Source organism: Chionomys nivalis, chromosome 1 (genome assembly GCF_950005125.1).
Source record: "Chionomys nivalis chromosome 1, mChiNiv1.1, whole genome shotgun sequence".
Taxonomy (NCBI): domain Eukaryota; kingdom Metazoa; phylum Chordata; class Mammalia; order Rodentia; family Cricetidae; genus Chionomys; species Chionomys nivalis.
Window position 1 is genome coordinate 30,167,692 of NC_080086.1, and position 24,002 is coordinate 30,191,693.

The 24,002-nt window shown below is 44.6% G+C and overlaps 2 protein-coding genes across 21 annotated transcripts in view; one reads left to right on the plus strand and one right to left on the minus strand.

Annotated features, from left to right (window-relative positions):
• Wnk1 (WNK lysine deficient protein kinase 1) overlaps positions 1–5,380 on the plus strand; it is a 124,488-nt gene extending 119,108 nt beyond the window's left edge. For 15 of the 17 annotated variants that reach the window (XM_057777615.1, XM_057777623.1, XM_057777637.1 and 12 more), the window contains 2 exons: positions 2,025–2,212; positions 2,611–5,380. In XM_057777615.1, coding sequence (XP_057633598.1) covers positions 2,025–2,212; positions 2,611–2,928 — 506 coding nt within the window. In that variant the 3' untranslated portion in view covers positions 2,929–5,380. Of the gene's footprint in view, positions 1–1,103; positions 2,002–2,024; positions 2,213–2,610 lie in introns of those variants that run through there. The other 2 variants (XM_057777656.1, XM_057777665.1) reach the window with 1 other exon arrangement.
• Positions 5,381–5,691: 311 nt separating this feature from the next.
• Positions 5,692–21,603, minus strand: Rad52 (RAD52 homolog, DNA repair protein). 4 transcript variants are annotated; one of them, XM_057773455.1, is made up of 12 exons: positions 21,480–21,603; positions 18,786–18,879; positions 16,978–17,079; positions 15,444–15,537; positions 15,204–15,271; positions 13,275–13,393; positions 12,564–12,639; positions 10,473–10,672; positions 10,184–10,332; positions 8,978–9,061; positions 8,137–8,361; positions 5,692–7,193 (listed from the first exon to the last, which is right to left on the minus strand). In XM_057773455.1, exons 1-12 carry the CDS (start codon positions 21,590–21,592, stop codon positions 7,132–7,134), a joined length of 1,386 nt encoding a protein of 461 aa, XP_057629438.1. In that variant the 5' UTR covers positions 21,593–21,603; the 3' UTR covers positions 5,692–7,131. The 4 variants fall into 4 exon arrangements, with proteins under 4 accessions (XP_057629438.1, XP_057629431.1, XP_057629453.1 ...); XM_057773448.1 differs by having other exon boundaries at positions 10,184–10,335; XM_057773470.1 differs by lacking the exon at positions 8,137–8,361 and having other exon boundaries at positions 10,184–10,335.
• Between the last annotated feature and the right edge of the window lie 2,399 nt (positions 21,604–24,002).

A 24,002-nucleotide genomic window follows, 5' to 3' on the forward strand; every position in this document is an offset into this window, starting at 1 on the left:
TGCCAGTATAGGGGTAGGAGAAACTCAAATCATGAATTTAGAGAAACAAAATCTACTTTTAGGGATATCTATACAGCTTTCAGGGGGACTGAAAAGATTTAAAAGTTAGCACTCTCTGCAGAAAGCCTACTAATCCTACTTTACAGTCAGAAACTACAGTAAATAAGGCTAACCATGGGGTGACTCTCCCTTATAAGGTAAACCTCATGTTAAGAATCCAATATTGAGGAATGTAGACTAAAGTGAATGGCATTTGGTTTTAAAGGGCCCTCACAGCATCAAGAGCAACTAGCAACAGACTAGAGAAGTGTGACTTCTGGCATGAGCTCTCTGTATAAGCAGTGCTCACCCTGACTTGGCTTCTCATTTGGCACCAACAGCTCTACTCACTTGTGGATATTTCTATTGTTTTGATCATCTGGCGCGTCATCCAGCAGGATGCTAGTCCTTGTGCATGCCACATGCTTGCTTTTTGGGTTTCCTCACTGTTGTGAATGCCCATTCTCATGGCCTGTGCTTTCTTCTCACTGCACCTTTTCCCACATTTGCTATTCAAGGAAAGATGTTTCCTGTGTTTTTATATTCTCCCACTTGGTTTCCTGTACTGAGGTGAATTTACTCAATTTTTACGCGGTGTGTGGTAACGATCCCCTGCAGTTCTAGCAGACACCATGTGACTGCAGTAATTCATGTCTTGCCACAGTGACCAGAAAACGCATGTGAGCATCCTCACTCTGCAGCTTCACCTGAGTTAGCTTTCCTCTAGCACAGACATGCTTTATGCTTTGGTGGGCCACTCCTTAGGTGATAAAATATACACCCTTTGGCACAAACAGGATTGCAGGGGGTGGTAGTAGGTAGGGTTGCTTCAGATGTGCTGCTGTGCTCTGGTGTGCTGCTTTGGCATTGAAAACAGAAAAACGCATGCACTTAGTCCCAGGGTTCCTTGAGTATGATAGGGCCTCCTGGCTCACTACTTTGGTAACCTTTGTTTACTATGTAGTAAATGTGAAGTCTGACAATAAAAGGGGATATAAACAAAAATGAGACCATGACTCTTCTTTCCCTCTTCCCCAAAACTTGCCTCTCCGAATAACCTTCAGTGTGCCCTCCAGCTGAGCCGAAATCAGGCAGGACACAGACTCCTCCTCCTTTTTCATCAAACTATAGAAATAGAATTCCTTCATCATAACCTCTATGCCTCCTTTCCCCTCCCCTGCCTCAGCTGCATTTTCCTGTTGCTTCTACCCAGGAGTGCTTGTTCCATTGGGAAGAGTGGGGAGAAGGGATAAGACTCCTTGAACCAATTAAAAGACAAGTTCTCAAGAAAACTAACTTCCTGGACCTGAGAGATTCAGGCACATCTTTCCTCACTGCCAAATCTCAGTTCTTTGCTCATGGGACATTGAGAAAAGTTGGGGCCTTGACTCTTTTCCAAGTTTATATTTACAAATTTATGTTTGTGGTTCCAGGTGAGAAAAAAAAATGTTTTGAACAGAGCATGTGGTGTCTCGTTACTTCTATTTGTTAAAGATTGACTAAAGAATGCCACAGTATCTACATGATCTGGGAACCCCATCTTTCCACAGCAAGCACTGATCTCTGCATTTGTACTTTAACTTACCCAGCACACAGTACTTCTTTGGCCCTGCTTTCTGCAAAGTTCCATAGCAGCTAGCCTTGTGGACCATATCACTCCCTCATCAGTGTAGTGCTGGGAACAGAGCACTGGCAGACAGTCCCAGTATTACAGGTTGCTTTGAAAGAAGCCTTTACCCATGGCTTCCATCATCCCAGGTTGTTGAGCCTTATCTACAAGCTATGGAAATGAAACCATTTTCATTACCTGTTATGCAAAAGCAAATGGATAAATAAAACTTTGGTATTTTCCTATCCTGCATGGCTTCCCAATTATTCTCCCCATTCTGTGGCTTGCCATTCATTATCCTGTTACATTTTCCCCTTTCCCAGAGGCATATCCCAGATCCCCTTTAATGCTAATACTGTGTTGCTTGCCATTCTAGGGACCAGCAGCACAAATACTGTTGGGGGAACAGTGAGTAGCCAGGCTGCCCAGGCTCAGCCACCTGCCATGACTTCCAGTAGGAAGGGCACATTCACAGATGACCTGCACAAGTTGGTAGACAACTGGGCCCGAGATGCCATGAATCTTTCCGGCAGGAGAGGGAGCAAAGGACACATGAATTATGAGGTAAGTCTTCCACTTTTCCTAACTTGCCAGGCTACCAACACACAGATGAGCTGAGAACTGCCAACACTGGTACACCATCCTTGCCACCACCTTCTTCAGCAGCCCATGAATTCTAACATTATTGAGTAAATAACAATCACTTTGGTACCCTTTTCTTTCGGTACCCTACACTACCTGTGTGTGCACACATACACCTGTCACATATGCACATATCTCATACCCAAGTTTTCTCGCCTTGTTAAACATAGAGCCAATAAATATTGCAGGAGGCTTTGTTATGTTTTGCTAACACTAAGATTAAAACATCTCAAGCTCTAGAACAGCATTGTAGTTATCATACATTTTTTTCTTGGTATTATACCTACATCAAATTGTCATTGTTTCTTTCTTGTTTTTAGGGCCCTGGAATGGCAAGGAAGTTCTCTGCTCCTGGGCAGCTGTGCATTTCCATGACCTCAAACCTGGGTGGCTCAGCCCCCATCTCTGCAGCATCTGCTACCTCTCTAGGTCACTTCACCAAGTCCATGTGCCCCCCACAGCAGTATGGTTTTCCAGCTGCCCCATTTGGCACTCAGTGGAGTGGAACAGGTGGCCCAGCGCCACAGCCACTTGGCCAGTTTCAACCTGTAGGAACTGCTTCCTTGCAGAATTTCAACATCAGCAATTTGCAGAAGTCCATCAGCAATCCCCCAGGTTCCAATCTGCGGACCACTTAGTCAGACATGAAGATGTTAACTAAATAGATTTGGGGGCAGGAGATGGAATGCTGGGGGTTGGGGGGTTGGGGAAGTAGCCTATATACTAACTACTAGTGCTGCATTTAACTGGTTATTTCTTGCCAGAAGGGAATGTTTTTAATACCATTTTGAGCCCTTAGAATGGAGAACCACCCTCCCTCTCCATTTGTTGGGAGTTCAAAAAGAAGAAAGAGCAGCTTTCTGGTGGAGGGGTTTGCCTGAGACTGCTTTCCTGTTTCTGTACCCACCAGTAAGGCCTAGAGCTAGAAGAGAGCCTTGTTACCAGATCACCCCAAGAGCTCAATGTAAGCTAAACCCCATATATATCTGTGAGTGGGGTAGAGCTCTTAATTTTGACATATGCCCCAAATTCTTTACTCCCACAAGAATGCACACCTTAAGACAAAAAGGTTCTCTCCCACTCTGATCCCTACCCCCACTTTCTTTTTTTTTCCTTTACAACCTAGTGAAAAATACCAGGGGACTGGGGTTGCAACCCTTTCTTATATAGGTCATTAATGCTTTAAGCAAGATATTAGCAGCTTTGACTGCAGCATTAGCAATTAGGGAAAACAATGATGTTCCCTGAGGACATGAATTTTGCCATCAGTTTTGATGTGGAAACACTGTGATATATAAATGTTGTTGGACAACATTAGTTTTAAGAGTAAAATTTGAAAGGTTTAAAAGGTTCACATACAGACACACAAAAAAAAGCTAGCTTTGTCCATTACTTATTAAGACACTTTAACTTTTTCCTTTGTATTTCCATTGTATTAGATAAATAAATGTGAATGTAAAATTGTATAAATTACTGTACTTGAATACTTCTGTTCTCCCAGTATTGCTTGCTGGATATTTTAGTGCCTTGGACTTCTCTTGCTTCTGCTGTTAGCATCAACTTACCAGACCCCAGGTCACCAAAGGGTATGTGGAAAGAAATCTTAGGTCCATATGACCCCAGCAGTGGATATGCCAAAGGGAAAATGAAAGTGGGTTTGTTGTTGTTGTTGCTTTTGTTGTTTTTGTTTTTTTTTAAATCGTTCAAACAGTTTTGTCTAGAGCAGGTGTGAGATGAGCACAGTGAGAAGTTGGCATCAGAGGTTGAAAACGAAGTTCTGTTTCAGAAAGAATGAGGGGGGGTTATGAGCTGTGAAAGATAAGGACCGGAGACGTGGGGACAAGCTTGTCTGAAGTGATGCCTGGCCAGTGAACTAACAAAACCTAGAAGAAATTCAACAAGATGAGAAGGGAGCGGGCTAGATTCTAAGTTGGGAAGGATGGCAGTGCCAAGTCAAAGATGGAAAATGTTGTTCTAAGGAAACCTGCTTGGTTGTTTCCACCTCTTGTACAGGTACCACACATTTCTCCACTTGAAGTACTGTATTGTGGAAAATGGACCCACTTCTGACTTTCTAAGCATTGTAGGAAAAAGTGCTTCTTAACTTTCCTACCCTTTTCTCCTACAATGTCCAAATGGTTGCACAGTCAGAATCTGTGCCACCTGTACTTCTGTATTAGAACTAATACTCACAGTTTCATACCCATATTCCCAAATAACTACAACCAACCAGTATTATCTACACCTAGTTGTAACAGGCAGTTTTCTGTCAATACCTAATTGGCTGTTTGGGATCTGAATACTCTGAGAATGTGGAGAGAGAAGTCCTCGTTTCTTGGGTGCTTCCTCCTTGACCCTGAGTTGGGAACTGACACATTTCCAACCTCATTGACACATCCCAGGAGTTACACACTAGACACTGGCTACCTGCACCCTTCTTTCTTTAAGAGTCCTGTTCTTTTTAAGTTGGTCTAAGCCAAAAGATACACGTGAAAGCTGAAAGTTTTAGGAGTGGGAGGTGAAAAGAGCATGGTATTTGTTTCAGATCCTGCTACCAAAGTGTTGACTCATTTATTCCTTTTGGGAGAGGGTGAGAGGCGCTGTGGAAATTAAACGGGTTGTAGGATGGGTGAGAGTGCTTTGTACCAGTGGTAGAGGGAGCCAGATGCAGCATGTTGTTGGTTTTGGTTTTAGTCATCTTGAGGTCTTTTCCCCATTCACAAGTTTATTTACTGTTGATTTTTTTTTTTTTTTGCCCTCCTGTGGATGAAATAACTGAAGCCTAGAGAAACGAGCTAGTGCTACTGAACTGTTTAAATTATTTTTGTGTTAATAGTACACTTTGAGTACCTTTTTCCACATTTAAAAAGAACTTTCCGAATTATAAATGTTTTCCTTACGTTATTTAACAATGTACACTGTTTAAAACTGAATTCAAACCTTGGGGTTTCTCAGCAGCCATTAACTGTACATTTTGCACTAACTCCGGGTGTTGCGCTTCTTGTAAGATTGCGCTTTGTGCTTCAGTTTGTTACCTTTGTAGACTTATTTAATGAAACCATTCAAATAAACCAAACTTGCTTTTGTTGAGCTGTGGGGTGTCATTTCTAGCTAAAAATGCCTTTTATTCTCCATGGCTTTATTTTGTCCCTTGGGAACTTTTAACAGTAGTTTTATCCTAACCTAAAAATCAAGCTGTTATAAAATGAAAAATCAAAGTTTGGTGGCATGTGGCAAACTGCTGTCAGTCAACACTTGTGTAAGTATCTGAGGTCTCAGCTCCCCACAGACAGGTCTGGCCCTGCTCCAATATTAGACACTCCCCACTAAGCGTGATGATCTTGGCTTGATTCCTGGGAGACCCACATGGTGTAAAGAGAACAACAGTTTCTTCATGCATAATAAATATAGTGTAATTAAAGATATTTTTTAAGGATTCAGCACAACAAAACCACAAATTCAGCTTAAGTAAAATTACAAATTCATTGTTCATTTGGGGAAAGAAAACTACTGGGGGTGGTATAGTTAAGAGTAGTCGCTTCCTTAAAAACCTATTCCTGGGGCTGGAGGGAGAGCTCAGCAGTTAAGAGTGTGTACTGCCTTTGCAGAGAACCCAAGTTCAATTCCCAGCACCCACATGGCGGCTCACCCCCAACAATAATTCCAGTTTCAGGGAATCTAACAACTTCTTCTAACTCCTCCATGGATACTACAAATGCATGTACACGTACATGCAGGCAAAACACATGTAAAATTACAAACAACAACAAAAAAAAACCCTATTCCTTGGATCATTTCCTTGCTTGGGGGAGATGCCATGGTTTTTTTTATTTTTTTGAGACAGGGTTTCTCTGTGAAGCTGGCCTTGAACTCAGAGATTTGTCTTTGCCTTCTGAATGCTGAGATTAAAGGCATTCACCACCATCACCCGGTTGCCATTTCTTTAAATGAGAAATTATGCAGTGGCTACCCCCATAACCCATATTTTTTCATTCAAAGGTTTCAGTCAGAAGAAAACAATTCTTTAAAATTCCATGTAGTATAATGAGAATTCCACCATCAATGTGAGTTTTGCTTTTGCCAAGTACAGCCATGAAAGGCTTATCTACCAGTAATCTCAGTTGTAAATTCCACAATTCTGTCAATGTTTAAATACAAATTTACTCGATGGCTTGAAAATGCACTAATGGGAAGTGGGTGGTGGGTGGTGGCACACACCTTTAATCCCAGAGATCTCTGTGAGTTCAAGGTAAGTCTGGGCTACAAAGTAAGTTCCAAAACAGTGAGGGCTGTTGTTACACAGAGAAACCCTATAAAGGCAGCAACTGTTGAGATGTAGTCTTTATTATAACTTAATCATATAAAATTGAAAAAAAATTCATGCTGGCCTTCTTGCTGTATACAAACCACATTCAACCACAGGACATGGTAAGCATGGAGAATGGAGAAGACCTAAATCAGAGACGCGAAAGCACCCACTGTACGTGTTGGTACTTCTCTCTCTCTAGAGGCTTCTGTTGACTTGAGTCCATGTGTGATCCTGAACCACCACCATGGCCTGATTGGTTAACACTTCGTGGAAAACAAAAGGAGAGATGAGCTAACATGTAATTTAGTGAAGGTGATGATCAAGCTGGTGCTTAGATGGGCTGCATCACTAAAAGAAGGTAGCCTGAATGAATAGTACTGAGAACTTGCAGAGCCAATGGAAGGCCTCCTCCCATCATAGCATATGACAACCTCTTTAAAGTACTCTAGTACTCTAATAAGTTCAAAAGAAAGCCTTGGGAACAATTTTGTGACCAAACTTCCTGTGACAGAATCTAGTCATGACTTGAGCTTCAGGATGGATCCAGTTTCCTTTTCTTCAGGTCCTGGATCTTCATATGAGAGTCAGAGTTTCCTGTGAAAGATAAATGTTTAAAATGCAGCAGCCTTGACTTTAAGCAGTAGCTAATCTAATCATTTCTGGATTGTATAGGCTAGCAACTCTCATTCAGACAATACACAGAATGAGAGTGACCACTGTCTATCATTCTTATGACAGTTCTCTAGATCTAGTCAGGCCTTTGCTTCCTACAAGCATGCATTTTAACATTATAAAACATTTTGGTCAAAGTTCAGCAAGAGCTACTCAAAAAAAAAAAACAGAGAATATTGTAATGTCATACTGGGCTGCATTCATAGAGTCATCTCATCCTAGATCTAAAGACTAGATCTGGACTTAAATCAAGAGCCAATAGCTCAAATACTCTTTACCCGCACTGCTTGCATTCCATCCAGCTTTTCCTTTTTCTTTTTGATAAAGATCTTAATATGTAGTCCTCACTGGCCTGATTGAACCCAGGGCCTTGCAACACACTAATCAAGTTTAGCATTGAGCTAAATACCCAGCCCACAGAACTCATCTATACTTCACTATACAGCTCAGGCTGGCCTCAGACTCAACGGAAATCCTGTCTAAGCCTCCTGAGTGTTGGGATTACAGGCATGTTGTCACTGTGTACTGTTTTTCCCAACAATTATTTTCCCCAAGATTTAAAAAAATATATATTTTGATGGATGTTTTGCCTACATGTATGTCTATGCACCATTTACATGTCTGATGTCCAGAGTCCAGAAAGAGGGTGTCCAATCCCTTGGACCTGGGGTTGTAGGCAGTCGTGAGCCAATGCATGTGTGCCAGGAGCTAAATCCTGGTCCTCTACAAGAATAGTATGCACTGGTAACTGCTGAGCCATCTTTCCAGTCCCCCTAATTCAACTTCTTAAAATGAACTAGCTCCCTCCCTTTAGATTTTATAGACTCAAACCCAGGATTTTTGTTCTTCCAAAGATCTCTGCTACCTAGTACATGCTGGTAAGTGCTGCAAGTCTGCAGGTGCCCAGCTCCAGGTTTTTCTGGTGGCATCTGGTGGCAAAGGCTGTGTAGGACACCATCCTGAATCACCTCCTGGTGGTTGAGGGCTCGGGTGGTAGAAGTGTGGGGTGGTTCTGGTCTAGACAAAGGCTTAATAATGTCTTCTAAATCTGGAGTCAGGTCCCACATTTCAGGGTTGTCTTCAGGGTTATCTACAGAGAGAACCACAGTATTACAACAGCTTCCATGTTTTGACAGGTGTGATGGTGCACATGGCAGCCAGCAGTGAGCAGGAAGGTGGACAGTTCCACGACAGACAGCCTGTCTCATGGTTAAAAAAGGAAAAAATCAGGCTTTCAGTTCCCTCTGATAAATCTGCATTTTTTTTTTGTTTTTTTGTTTTTGTTTGTTTGTTCCAACAAATACCCCAAGTCTTTCCTTTTGTTAGAGAACATGTATCAGATTCGCTATCAGTCAATTTGGGAACCTCTTTCTATTTTTATAAATCTTTACAGCACTAAAAATCAGATGAGTTCCAAAGAGATGGCTAATCAGGTAAAGTCACTAGCCACCAAATCTAACCTGAGTTCAAGACCCAGGACCCACATGGTAGTAGGAGAGAACTGACTACAAGATGAAATATACGGGCTGGGGATATAGCTCAATGGTAAAGCACCTGCCTAGTGTCGCAAGGGCACAGGTTTAATCCCAGTACTACACCTAACCCTCCCCCAAAAAACTTGAGTTCTATATCTGCCAAAAATTACACAGCACAGTAAACTTACACATACTCCTAAATGTTTACTGCTTAATTCTTAAGTGATTTACCTGGGAAGATGGCTTTCTCCCTGAGGAGTTCTGAAGCAGCAGTTATGGGGGTACTGTGTTTCGGAGGAGGGGCTGGAAGCACTGCTATAGTGTGCACAGGAGAAAAAGGACAAGCCAGAGGTCACATTAATTTGTCAGCTCCAGGATGAAGTCTATTCCCCTCTTGCACAGATATACCTGGGAGTGTTCAGGTTCCTAACTCCTTGGCCTACCTCCAACTCTGTATGTCTACTAAAGTGGGGGGAACCAGGTGTTTTCTTTGGTATTTTGTTTTTGAGAAATAGTCTCTCATGTAGCTCTGGCAGGCCTTAAACTCCTATACAGCCAAGATGATCTTGAATATCTGATTCTCCTAGTGTAACAGCAGTGTACCATTACCACACCAGAACTTGGGACACCGGCAAACATTTTACCATCTGAGCAAAATCCCCAACCCATTTTCCTGTCAACAGCAAAGGCAGGGGGGTGGTATGAGTCTTCCAGCCCAGTGGTTCTGGGACAGAGCAGTGCATCCTGAGTTCCCATCCCTGCCCTTCAAGCTCCTGGCATGGCCAGAAGCCAAACTTTTAGGCTAACTCATTACTCAGGATGTGCCCAGAATGGAGATATGTTTTGGTTTGTTTGTTTTTCTTTTCCTACATTAATGTTGCATTGGGTTAAGGGGTGAGAACCAGCATATAACCTGTCTCTTGTACCTTCACTACACAGAGAAAAAGGGCAAACGTTCTCTGGACCAGAAAAGTACTTAATAAATGTCTGCACATCAGAAATATCTAATTCTGTGAAATCCGAGCTCAGGTTAATTTAAGCTCCTGAGTAAAGAATCTGCTAAAAGCTCCAGTTATCTTTCAGCTTTGTCTTACATTCAAAAGCCATCCAAGAGGCAAGTTTCCTAATGCAGAGACAAAGCAATTCTTTACTTGAAATTTCAAATTCCAGAAGATGGGGAGGGACCTCACCATGTATTCCAGGCCAACTTGGAGCTCACAGATCCACCTGCCTCTGCCTCCCAAGTGGTGCAGATTATGTCAATCATGGCCGATGACCTCCCTGAAAATCCCCTCGTCTTTAGAACTGGGAAGGAGCAGAGCATATTTTACCATCCTAATTCCATGGGGTCATCTGTCCTACATGGAACTCTGAGAAGCCCTAGCGAGGCACAGCCTGGAGTGAGTCACAATCTCCCCATCACACATCCTCACACACCCTCAGGTTCGGCTTCCACCTCTGCAGCAGGTGCCTGGCCCTGCAGGCGAGCCTCCATCCGCTGGCGGAACTGCTGCTGCAGCTGCTTCTGCCGGAGCTTCCGGAGCTTCCGCTGGTGAATGGCATCACTCTCCCTGGTGGCGGCCAGACTGCTGCAAACCAAGTTAACCACAAAGGACCCGGCTTGAAGAAGCACACAAACCAGTTGGTTTCAAAGGCAGGAGTGGAAGCAACCAAAGCCAGGCTAAAAGGGGCGGAAGAGGAAAGGGAGGGAACCTGAGTCCAGTACCAGGAGCTGCTGCAGTCCTTAGCCCCCTGCAGCCTACTGTCCGAATCATGTGGGTGGCTTGGTCTGCAAGGGGAAGTTGCTTCTTGTAGTTTTGAGGGTCCCAGTGCTTCATTCTGTCGGCAGCTGTTATATCTTGCCTGTTCCACAGATGGTTCAAAATCTTCTCTCTTTGTTTTAGTTAAATCCACTTCAAGAGGGAGCTAGAAAGAAAGGGAAAGAGGTAGAAAAACTGAATGCACCCCATACCCAGCTTCTCCCCTCCCCCGCGTCATGCACATCCGCAGACATACTGCTTGATGATCCTTGACCTATGACCTATCTGTTCCCACACTGATGGCAAACTCCTGGGCCTAGGCAAGCCTGAGCAGCTGAGGCTGCAGATATCTGACCTTTTTGTTGTTGTTTTGTGTTTGTTTTTTTTTCCAAGACAGGGTTTCTCAGTAGCTATGTAAGCCATGTAGCCAGTTCTGGAATTTACTCTGTAGTCCAGGTTGGTCTTGAACTCACAAAGATCTGCCTGCCTCTGCCTCCCGAGTGTTGGGATTAAAGGCGTGCGCCACCGCTGCCCAGCGACATCTGACATATTTTAACAAGAGCAATTCATTTGTATTTTGAACTGTTCTGTATCAGTAATAAGTTTCAATAAAGATTAAATGCTTTTGATGAAAATAGTCTATATAGTCTAACTTGACTCTTTCCTTGGTGGCTGATCTGTCTTTGCGGTATACGTATCCCTTTTCCTTTGCACAGTGGCACAAACCTATAATCCAGTGCTTTAGGAGGCACAGGCAGCGAATAGCTGCAAGCTCAAGGCAACCTGAGCTACACCTTGAGACACTGTCTTAGAAAAAAGGAAAAGAGAACTGGAAGGAAGGCAGAAGGGAGAGGGGAAGGAAAAGAAAATAGAGTCCTTCAGATTCAAAAAGACAAGTAGCAGCAGAGGCAGGCGGATCTCTGTGAGTTCGAGGCCAGCCTGGTCTACAAGAGCTAGTTCCAGGACAGGAACCAAAAGCTACGGAGAAACCCTGTCTCGAAAAATCCAAAAAAGACAAGTAGCAGCACAAAGACAAAGAAATACAAAGTTCTCCCAAAAAACGCTGGCATACACAGAAAAATGTCACTGTAATGCTCCTACACAGAATTTAAAGAGCAAAGCAATAAAAGAAAAATTTTAATTAAAAAAAAAAACTGCGGGCGGTGATGGCGCACACCTTTAATCCTAGTACTCGGGAGGCAGAGGCAGGTGGATCTCTGTGAGTTTGAGGCTAGCCTGGTCTACAAGAACTAGTTCCAGGATAGGCTCCAAAGCTACAAACCCTATCTCAAGAAACAAAAACAAAAAAACCTGCCAGATATGGTGGGGCATACCCTTAATCCCAGCACTTGGGATGCAGAGGCAGGTAGCTCTGAGTTCCAGACCAGCCTTAGCTATACCCTAAGACCCTGGGTCAACAAAACTCAAGCCTACAGCAATGAATATATCATATATAAAGTAGTGTTATTATCAACTAGAGTTAAACTGATGCCATTTTAAAGCAACTATTACCACTAACATGATTTATGCAACTCCAATGGAAACTACAAGGAAATTATCTAAGAATGTACACAATGGAAATATGAAGAATCAAATCAGCCATACAAAAAATCAAAACAAAGGAAGGCAAAGGTCCAAGAACAACAACAACAAAAAAAACCTATAAGATATGCGGAAAATCAGAAAAATGGAAATAATAACTATCCTATTGGTAACTGTTTTAAATGGATTACAAAAACTGTATCCAACTATATTGTCACCTATAAGGACTTGAGTTTGATATTCAGCACCCATATAAAAGCTGGGTGGAGTAACAAATGACTATAATACCAACCCTGAAGGATCCCTTGAGCTCAATGGCCAACCAGTGTATCCTAACTGCTGAGCTTCAGGTCAGTGAGAGACCCTGTCTCAAATATAAGGTAGAGCAACTGAGAAAGACAGCTAACGTCTTACCTCTAGCCTTCTCCTTCCTGTAGCTACACTCAAGGACATACTGGAGAAGTTGTATGCTGTGACAGCAAGCGCCCGCACCCCACTCCTCGCTGTTAACATACCTGTCGTGGAAGCTTATTTAGTGACCTCAGGTAGTCTTTGTCCAGAATGCAGTTTCCAAGTGCATTCCCAAAACTCCTAAATGACAAAAAGCCAGACAGTTCAGTTACATCTGACAGTTACAACACTACAAAGCTGCAACCCAGGAGAGGAAATGGGCGCTGGCTGAGTGAGACACAGCGGACCACGTCACATTCCTGCATTACACTAGCTTCTGAGCACAGCGGTGACCCGGCACAGATTTCCAAAGGGACACTGAGTGCTACGAAGCCCCGCACACAACCCACCTGCTAAAGGCCAGGCCTCTAGGGAATGGGGCAGAACTGATGGGATCTTAGGAGCTGGAGGCCAGTGAGAGATGTTAGGTCACTGCGGATTTGCCCTCTGGGAGTACAGATCACGGGGTTTGTTTTCTGGGTTTTTTTGTTTGTTTTTTAACGTCTCCACCCCAGACCCACAACAATATGGCAAATCAATCCTGAACTGAGGCAAACTAAACTTTGAGTCAGTGTATTCGGAAGGGAGGAACCAGCACTGCGGACAGTCAGATTCAGCCCTGCATCCACGGGAAAGTACAGAAGCAAGCAAGGAAACACAGCATCAGGATAGAATGAGACCTATCTTCTCACGTTATCAGATCTCTGACCCAAGGAAACGTGCCGCTTCTGAAAGATGAGCTGACATGAGGTGGCTGGAGCCCGGCTCCTTCTTACCTGAGTGCCCGCTTCAGCCCGTCAGTCACAGCCTCCTTCCTAGCCTTCTCCAGTGACAAAGCCTTTGACCTGAGGCCCTCACTAACTCCATAACCCACGTCCTCATGATAGGACCCATCCTGAGGTAGAAAGGGACATTGTTGGAGCTCTAATATGGGAGCTATGGTCCTCTTCCCTGAGCAACAGCACTCAAAAAAAAAAAAAAAAAAAAACCAAAGAAACCAATACCACTACCACCCCCACCACCCCCCAGGCTGTGGCTCCAGGACCCTACTGAAGAGACAACAGCACAGAGCTTAAGCTATCCATTTCTAGCCGGGCGGTGGTGACGCATGCCTTTAATCCCAGTACTCGGGAGGCAGAGGCAGGCGGATCTCTGTGAGTTTGAGGCCAGCCTGGTCTACAAGAGCTAGTTCCAGGAAGGCTCCAAAGCTACAGAGTAACACTGTTTCGAAAAAAATATATATATATATCAATTTCTAGAAGTGTTGTCTGGAACATATCTGCCTAGAAACATGCTCGTGGTCAGTGACAAGTCTTTAAAGTCTTTGGTCAATATGAATTGACCAAAAACAACAGTTCAACAGTTTTTATCTATCTATCTATCTATCTATCTATCTATCTATCTATCTATCTATCTATCTATCTATCTATCCACACACACACACACACACACACATATTCTAGAAACACAATGGAGTTATAAACGGAATTTCCAGTCATAATATATTAGGACAATGACATTTCTGATAAGAGTGCAGCTTAGCAGGACAGCACAATCCTGTAACTCAGGAACTGTAACTGTAAACCGCCAGTTTCGGCATAACCTAGGCTCTATGTACTGAGACTTTATTGAAGCTGGTGGGAGCACATGCCTGTCATTTCAGTCCACAGGAGGCTGATGGAGGAAGGTTATTGGTTAAATAATGAAGAAACTGTCTAGGCCCATTTATAGGCCAGCCCCACGTTGGGCGGAATGATGGAGGAATTACTTTCATTTAATGAAGAAACTGTCTAGGCCCATTTATAGGCCAGCCCTTAGGTGGGTGGAGTAAACAGAGAGAATGCTGGGAGAAAGAAGCCGAGTCAGGAGTCGCCATGATTCTCCCACTCCAGACAGACGCAGGTTAAGATCTTCCCTGGTAAGCCAGCTCATGGTACTACACAAAATATTAAAAATGGGTTAGATCAATATGTAAGAGCTAGCCAATAAGAGGCTGGAACTAATGGGCCAGGCAATGATTAAAAAAATACAGTTTCCGTGTAATTATTTTGGGCATAAGCCATGCGGGCGGCCGGGTGCTGGGGATGCAGCCCCGCCGCTCATTATTACAACAGGAGGCAGAGAAAGAAGCCTGAGCCTCAGGCACCCAGGACCTGCACAGTGAGATGTTTAGGGCAGCAGCTCTCAACCTTTCTTGTGTTGTGGTGACCTCCCCACCATCATAGCATTTTGTTGCTACTTCATATCTGTAATTTTGCTACTGTTATGGATCGTAATGCAAATATCTGGTATGCAGCTGTCTTAGGTGACCTCCGTGAAAGGGTCGTTTGACCCCTCATAGATTGAGAACCGCTGATCTAAACTGAAGTAAGGGCTATGGGACACAGCACTGCTTCAAATAAATGATAGAATTTAATCCCCTATGGCACTTAGGTTGTTGCATTATAAAAAGATTTTCCACTGTTAAGTTACACACACACACTCCTTTTGTATTTATGTGGTCAAACTTTTGGGCATCAACGTAAGATGAGTTAAGACACAACACATCCTGTCAACACTCTCTTGAGGGCAGGTGCACAGGACATTTGAATACTGCCATAAGGCACCCTGGTTAAGGCACACCCCAGGCCTACACTCAAGACTCCCTCCCTGCTCACTCTGTCTAGTCAGTCCTCCCAGGCAGCAGTGGCACCCCACCCCCTCACCTTTAACTGCACCCTGACAAATGCACAGACTCCCACGTAGAATTTGCCATTGTTGAGGTCAACAAAATCTAGGAATGGGAAAGAGAACCAGTTGGAAAGACACTGTTCCCTGCACCTAGTTACTTTCCTTGGCTGGCAACCAACCCACCTACCCAAACCCTGACTCACTAAACTCTAAGCAGGGGAAAACCAGTTATGAAACAATGAGCATAAAGCAGTCAGCACACGCAGGGAACATACCCACATTCTGCTGGGTGATGGAGTGTGCCCAGCCATTGTAACCAAACATCTCATTGGCCAGGTTAATCACCCGATGACCTTCAATGTAACACACCTAGAAAATACATTTTTAAGAAAAAGCTATTAAAATGTCCTTGGTGTTGGTATTTTTAAAAGTTAATTAAAATTCATTTATTCCTCATATGTTTTTGGCAAAACTTCCTTTCCACAGGAAATCTCAATGCAAATATTTCAGAGACTTTTGGAAGAATCAAACTAGAACTATCAGTCAATCTCTGGGAAGGGACCAGTCTCAGAAACTTCAGGCTGACCTACGGCACAGCTTCTGGAGGACCAAAACCACACACAGAGCTTCAGCATGAGCAGCTCTGGGGCAGCATAAGCTTTCCAGCAGGAGGCCAGGAGCTGTCCTTCAGCAACAGAAGAAGATTGGTTTTTTTTTTTTTTGAGACAGGGTTTCTCTGTGGTTTTGGAGCCTGTCCTGGAACTAGCTCTTGTAGACCAGGCTGGTCTCGAACTCAGAGATCCGCCTGCCTCTGCCTCCCGAGTGCTGGGATTAAAGGCGTGCGCCACCACCGCCCGGCCAGAAGAAGATTGTTAAAACTGGAGGCAAGGTTTGGTGTGCTGGCTTATTGTGGGACGTTACTTTCACTATGTATAGATGTGCTACATTTGTTTAATTACATAAAGATGCGTTGCTGTTTCACCGTGCCTGCCTTAGGCACCTGACTGGCCTAATAAAAAGCTGAATAGACAGAGGAGGCAGAGGAGGAACAGGTGGGGCTGGTGGGCAGAAAGAATTATCAGGAGAAGAAATCTTGGCTTGAGAGGAGAGAGGACAAGGGAAAAAGCGAGGAACACATCTGGGCCCAGAAGGCAGACAGCTGCCAGACAGACAGACATGGAGTAGGACATATAGAAAGAAAAAAGTAGAAAGTCTGAGGCAAAACAAAGATGAAGAGAAACAGGTTAAAGTAAGTTATAAGAGCTAGTGAGAGAAGATAAGCCTGAAAATTCACAGCTAATAATAATTCCCCATGTCATGACTGGGAACTGGATGGCAGCCCCAAAGAAAGTATGCTACAGCTGTGCACGCCTTTAAACCCAGCACTTGGGAGGCAGAGGCAGGAGGATCTCTCCAAGTTCAAGGCCTGGTCTATAAAGTGAGTTCCAGGACAGCCAGGACTATACAGAGAAACATTGTCTGGAAAAATGGAAGGAAGGAAGGGAGGGGGGGGAGAGGGGGGAGGGGGGAGGGAGGGAGGGAGGAAGGAAGGAAATGGAATGAAATTAGAAGCAAGTAGTAAAGAGAACATTTAAAGATGATATAAAATTCTCAACATGGAATTTACAGCAACCTCAAGACAGTGTTTGGGCCACTACAAATGACAAAGAAGTCTGAAACCCACCCCTTCCAGAGGTACGAGGTCTTTAGTAATAGGGAACAAGAGCCTCTCAATCTGTGGAATCTAGTAAAACCAACAGGCAGAATTTCTCTATCAACTGCTAGATATGTGCCCAAGACTCAACTTACCTTCTGGCCTCCTCCAGCCATGCGGCTGCTGATGTACTCTGGGCCCAGCCTCTGCCTCAGAGCCCTCTGGATGGCCTGGTACTCTTCAGCTGTGTACTGGCTCTGCAATCCAGAAGGGGAAATCTCCCTGAGTTTCCCGACACAGCTCCTCTTCCCCCTCTTGAGAACTGAGAAGAGCTGACTATAGATTACAGCACCCACCTAGCACACGAGGCTCTAGGTTCCACCCTCAGCCCAGGGAAAAGTACTGGACATATCATGCAAACATGTATCAAAATGGTAGCCTATAAAAAGCCTAACTTTATGCACGCATTACACATTGCTTTAAGTCAGGTAGTGGTGGTGCACACCTTTAATCCCAGCACTGAGGAGGGAAAGTCAGACGGAGCTCTGTGAGTTTGAGGCCAGCCTGATCTACGGAGCAAGTTCAGGACAGCCAGGGCTACACAAAGAAACCTTGTCTCCAAAAACTGAAAAAAAAAAATGTAAACAGGTCGTGGTGGCATACCCTTTTAATCCCAGTACTTGGGAGGCAGAGGCAAGTGAATCTCTGTGAGTTTGAGATCAGCCTGTCTACATAGTGAGTTCTAAGACAGCTACGGCTCTGTAGAGAGGCCCTGTCTCGAAAAACAAAAACAAAATTAATACAAAAATGCTGCTTTTAACATAGTATCATCGCTATCCTTCTTAAACTTTCTCAAGCTAGGTTAGGTTTTGATTTTTTTGCTTTGTGGAGCTAGGGACAGACCCCAAGGTCTCCCACAGGCTAAGCAAGCTCTCTCACTGAGGGAGCTCCAATCCTCTGAAGCAGAGCTAGGAAACCCAACTTACCACCTCAGAGCCCAAACCTCACTCCACAGGCAAGGAAGGCAAAAGGAGCAAAGCTCTTACAATACCCACTTCCACAATTCCCATCTCTCAGTGAAACAAATATATCATGGTTGATCTCTGAGGTTTATTCCCTTGTCTTGTTTAAATTAGGTAAGTCCTAACAATTCTTTGATAAAGACAGAATTTGGATAGACAAAACAAGAATCTTTCACACAATTTCTTTTTTGTTGTTGTTGTTTTTTGGTTTTGGAGACAGGGTTTCTCTGTAGCTTTGGAGCCTGTCCTGGAACTAGCTCTTGTAGACCAGGCTGGTTTCAAACTCACAGAGATCCACCTGCCTCTGCCACCTGAGTGCTGGGATTAGAGGCGTGCGCCACCACGGCCCAGTTCATGCACAATTTCTACACACAGAGAAGCATCCCATACATGTACCATACTCTATCTACATTATACATTCAAATAGGGTAAAATTTTATAACACATGAACACAAAAATTTACACCTAAATGTAATCCCTTGTACTACAAGTTTTTAAACGTTATATTACATTTCTCAAACGTATTTATTTTGCATATGTAGACGTAAGCACACAGTAGCACAGTGTGAGCATGAACTCAGAGGACCACTAGCAGGGGTCAGTTCTTCCTCTACCATGCGGATCCCAAGGACAGATCTCAGGTCATCAGGCTTAGCAGCAGGGGCCATCTGCTGAGCCACCTTACTGGCCCTACTATTAGACTTTCCTGCAAAGTTCACGAGTAGACTAAGTCACTAAAGACCTTGGGACAAAATGACAAAATACAGCACCATGCTGGGGATACAATAGCTCAGTGGTAGAGCTCTAAATTCAATCCTCAGTGCTGCAAACCAAAACAGCAAAGCCCCTAAAACACTGCATCAAAGGATAAGGGAGTTCAGAAAAAGATCACTTCATCCTAACTCTCCTCACTTAGACTTCAGAATGAAGCAGCTAGTTACCTGCCCAAAGCACAGCACAGACTTCCCACCAGCAAAGGGAGAATGGTTGTCACAACCTCCGTGGACCACTTCCTCAGCTCCAGCCATGTTGACTCTGTTTAAATAAAGCAGTAATGGGGAGAGGATTAGGCGACAGATTCAGAGGAGAAGCAAAGATAAGAGCTTCCTGTGTTCTGTTACACAGCTGGGTTTTGGCTGGCTAGTTTTTGTTTGTTTTATTTTAATGTAAATATTGTAAATTGTTATTGTTTTCTTTCTTAGCTGGTACTATGAAACAGACTTTGATTTCTGTATGCTGATTATATATTTTGTGGCATTCTGAAATCATTTATCACATCTTCAAGAATATTCTGGTATAGTCTTTGTGGTGTTTTAAGTATAGGTTGTTGGCATCTGCAAATAGAAGCATCTGTATTTCTTCACTTAAAAAATAATTGGGCTAGAGAGATGGCTCAGGGGTTAAGAGCACTGACTGCTCTTCCAGAGGTCCTGTATTCAATTCCCAGCAACCACATGGAAGCTCACAACTGTCTGTAACTCCAGCTCCATGGGACCCAATACTCATGGCAAAACACCGATACACATAAAATAAAATTAAAAAAAAAAAAAGAAAAAGAAAAAAGCCCCAAGTTGGTTGACATTGCCAAACTAGGTTCAAAACAAACAAACAAATAAAACATTAATATAAAGCTCAAAAAAATAGAGGAAAAAGCAAGAGCCTCTATCCCAAATCAAATAAAGCACTTACTTAGGGGACAATGTCTCTCAGGGGTCAGGTAGGATCTGCCAAGACACAGATAAACCTAGCTATTCTTCCAGTTAACACATGTACTATTGTGGGCTAGAAAAGGTAAATGCTTACACTGAGAACATATGGTGTTATATCAGTATTACGATGTTATCAGTATTACAGAATTCTTGCTATGGATAATTTTACATAATCATATTATTTCCTCTTCCTCACCTCCAATACCTCCCATAACTCCCCACCCACAAACTTCATGGCTTTCTTCCTTTTACATACATAACAAACATACATACATGAATAAATATATAAACACAAGCCTGCTGAGTCTGGTTAATGGGGCATGTATGTCTATGATTTCCGGGCTGATCACTTGGCACTGGATAATCACTTGGTACTTTCTGGGAAAGACTTATTCTCTCTCCAACAGTCAATAATTGCCTATAGCTCTTCATCTAGAGGTGGAGCGCTGTGAGAGCTTCCCCATCCAAGCTGGCATGTCAGTTGGTCCTGTAGCTGCCCATGTTTTAGTAAGGCAGCAATACTGAGATGTCACACAGTGTAATGTCCTTGTCATGTAAAAGACACCGTTACAGCAGACTTCCTGGTCTTCTGGCCCTTATGATCTTTCCGACTCTTCTGAGATGTTCTCTGTGGAAGATGTTCTAATAGTTCAAATCTTTTTTTTTTGTTTGTTTGTTTGTTTTGTTTTTGAGACAGGGTTTCTCTATGTAACAGTCCTAGCTGTCCTGAAACTCACACTGTAGACCAGGCTGGCCTCGAACTTACAGAGATCCGCCTACCTCTGCCTCCCGAGGGCTGGGATTAAAGGTGTGCACCACCACCGCCCAGCTAAGTTCAAATCTTTTCAAAATCAATTTTAATTCCGTACCTATGTGTCTGTGTGTGGGTATGTGAATGAGTGAAGGTGCCCATGAAGGCCAGAAGCATCAGATCCACTGGAGCTGGGGCTAAAAGTGGCCGTAGGCACCTGATGATGGGCGTTGGGAACCCAAGCCAGTTCTCTCCAAGAGCAGAAACTACTGAACCGGCCAGCCAGGCCCAGGTCAATGATATAGCTTAAGTGGTCAACATCTTTAGCCACCAAATAAAGGTAAACTAAAACTACTGAGATTCCATCTCATTCCAGTCAGGATGGCTGTCAACAAGGAAAACACTAATTGGCTAGGAGGGAGGACTTGGTGGGAATATAAATTAGTGCAACCAATTCAGAAATTAGTGTTGAGCATATCTTAAAGAACTAAGCTAGTTCTTTACCTCATGACCCAGCTAACCCTCTCGTATGCATATGCCCAAAGGACTCTAGATCCAACTACAGATGCCCGTACATCTGTGTGTACGCTGCTACATCCACAAGAGCAAGGAAGTGGAATCAACCGATGGACAGTGAAAGCGGGATACACACTGATTCAACTGAAACAGACCCTAAACGCTCATTAAAAGCACCGTATCATTTCACACCAGGGAAACAGGCAAGTTCACAGATGCAAAGCAGAAGGGATGCTGGGAGTTGGGAAAACGGGAGGGGAGTTAACTAGGGCTTCAGAATTTACTTAGGGGTGATGAAAATGGTGTGAAATTCGATAATGCTAGGGGTTGTGAACCTCGAAAACGTACTAGTAACCACAAAACTGTGCCTCTCCAAGGAGTGAAGTCAGTGTATTACTGCACGCCTCATTTTTCAAAGTCCAGAAAGGCGGACTATGCGGCTACCCTGAATGTCAAATTCCCTAAGTCCACCGGTTCTTCCCAACTTCACCCAGCCACCGCCTCCAGGCTACCCTCCCAAGGCCAGCACCCCGACCCGGCCGGCGCCTTCTCTAGCACCGGCGGAGCCCGCAGGGAGGACAGGCTGAGCAGCCGCCGAGGACGTCCAGTCGGCAGGGCCCCACGCCCCGCCACACCGCCGGAAACACCCACTCACGCGCCTCGGAACGCGGGGCACGCAGGAGCTCGGTCCCGGCACCGGGAGGCCGAAGGGGGCCAAGCAGGAGAGACGGAGACGCAGGCTCAGGGCACACCGGGAAGGAGGTCCGCACATACCCGAAGGAGGCGCCGTAAGTCAAGTCATGAGGCGACCCGAGCCGCAAAGCAATCTGTCGCAAATCATGACGCACGCGCGCGCGAGGCCAAGGAGGGATCGGCGTCCGGAGCCGCTAGCTCCGTTATTGCTACCGCCAAGCATCGGGCCGCCTTCCTCCTGCTAGGGTCGGCCTGGAGCTGCGGCAGCTCCTCTGCCTCGACGGTCCTTGACCACTCCTCAAGGATGCGGCTTCATCCAAGCCCCCTGAGGCTGGCTCTTCGCCCTTCACCCCGCCTCGGTAGAGGCCCTAAGAGGGTGCTTGTCCAGCCATTCCGTCACCTCTCCTAATGCGCTCTTAAACTAGGAGGCCCTGGCAGCCCGGGGTGTAGTTTATATACTGAGAACTTGGGTTTTTTTTGGTTTTTTTTTTTTTTTTTTTTTTAAAAAAAAAGTCAGACTTTTAGATTGCTACCATGTAATCCATTATCCATTATCTGGCCATTAACTCCAGGCCCTTCGATGTTTTCCTAGATGGTTGACTTGACTAATCGTCTTCCCAGGAACACGGAGTCTGGATGCCATTAATCAGTAAACCAAAAGTCATTTGGTTTACCAAACCATTTGGTTTACCCAAACCTTCAACACCACCAGGATATTTGCACAGGACAATGGCACCCGCTGCAAGAACTCAGCGGTTTCTGGAATGAGTAGACCCTTCAATAAGGAGAAAAGCATTTTTCGCCAGGCTTGGTGGCCCTTAAATCCCAGCGCTTAGGGAGACAGAGGCTGGTGGATCCCTAAGTTCGAGGCCAACCTGATCAACGGTGTGAGTTCCAGGATAGCCAGAGTTACACAGGGAAACTATGTCTCGCGGTGGTGGTGGGGGGAGAGGGGGATCTTCTGAAACTGTGCTGCTGGCCAATGGAAAATTACCAAACCTGCCAGACCTGGTGGCACAGACCTGTAAACCCAAGCTACTGGAGAAACAGGAGGATCCCAAGTTCAAGACTAAACTAGCTTGGGCTTAGAACCTGCTTCAAAATAAAGAGGGCGCTATAACGCAGTAGCAGCACTCGCCTAGCTTGTGTGCAGCACTGGGCTCAAGCCCAAGGACCGAGGAGGACGCTACCAGCACCAGTGGCTAGAGGGCGCCACAGTTAAGAGCACTTGCTGCTGTTTCGGAGAACCTATCCCCACATCCAACTCTGGCAACTCGCAATAGCCTGTAACTCCAGCTTCAGGGGACCCAACATTCTGTTCTGGCCTCGGAAGGTACCATATACACATGACATTCATTCACACAGACACACAAAAATGAAGCCAGGCATAGTGATGCTTCTGGCCTCCTTGGACACATGGTATACACACATCCATGCAGGAAAAATACTCATACCCATAAAATAATGTGAAGAAAGGAGGAAGGGGTTACTTTACCCTGGGTCAGTAGATTAAGTTGAGAAAAAGCTTGCCTCTTCCTGTATTCGGAGAACACCTTAGTTTTATCTTTCAGCCAGTGTTGTCTCTTTGGCTCCAGCTAAGGTCAGGCAATTCATTTCACAGTTCCAATGAAGTCTTGCCTATCTTTGGCAAAATTTGGCTAGGGTTCCTTTTTACCATTTCCGTGCCAAATAATTTCATCTCTGTTGATACAACATACACTTTTATTTTATTTCTGGGTCTTACATGATAGCCCAGGCTGGCCTTTGAACTCACCGTATAACCAAGAGTGAGCTTGAACTGCTTAAGTGCTAGAACAAGAGGCCTCGTATATGCGTGCTGAGGACTGAGCACAGTGCTTCAGACGTGCGAGGAACACTAGGCATGGACCGCATCTCCAGTCCTTATAGGTATTTTGGTTTTTGAGGGGGCAGAGTTCAAATACTGAGTACACACACACACACAGAGGGTCAAGGACAATTTTGTGGAGTTGGTTCTCTCCTCCTACCCTGTGGATTCTGTGGGGGGGAGGGAACCATTTCCTGTTGCCTGAAAGATATAGGACTCTCTGCTATCTCTCTAGCTCTACGTCTGTCTGCGTGCCACCATGATGATAATGGATTGAATATCTGAACTGTAAAGTGAAGCACCACAGTTAAATGCTTTCCTTTAGCCAGAAGGTGGCGCATGCCTTTAATCCCAGCACTTGGAATGCAGAGACAAGTGGATATCTGTGAGTTCAAGGCCAGCCTGGTCTACAGAGGGAGTTCCAGGTCAGGCTCCAAACCTACACAGAGAAACCCTGTCTCAAAAAGAGAAAACATGTTCCTTTATAAGAGATGCTGTGGTCATGGCCTCTCTTCACAGCAACAGAAACCCTAACTAGGAACCAGGACTAGCCTCACAGTCACCGCCCTTCCTACCTCTGCCTCCCACATGCTAGGTTCGTGGGTGTGACTATTTAACCTTTCTTAAAAAGGTTTTGCTTTTA

Bases quoted from the DNA above. Each gene is read 5' to 3' on its own strand.
- Rad52 (XM_057773448.1), bottom strand. From the start codon at position 21,592: ATGTGCGGACCTCCTTCCCGGTGTGCCCTGAGCCTGCGTCTCCGTCTC. The intron at 12,640-13,274 runs GTAAGAAGGAGC...TTTGTCATTTAG, and splicing joins GGGCTGAAGCGGGCACTCAG to GAGTTTTGGGAATGCACTTG. The intron at 9,062-10,183 runs GTGTGTGAGGAT...TGCACACTATAG, and splicing joins GGTGGAAGCCGAACCTGAGG to CAGTGCTTCCAGCCCCTCCT.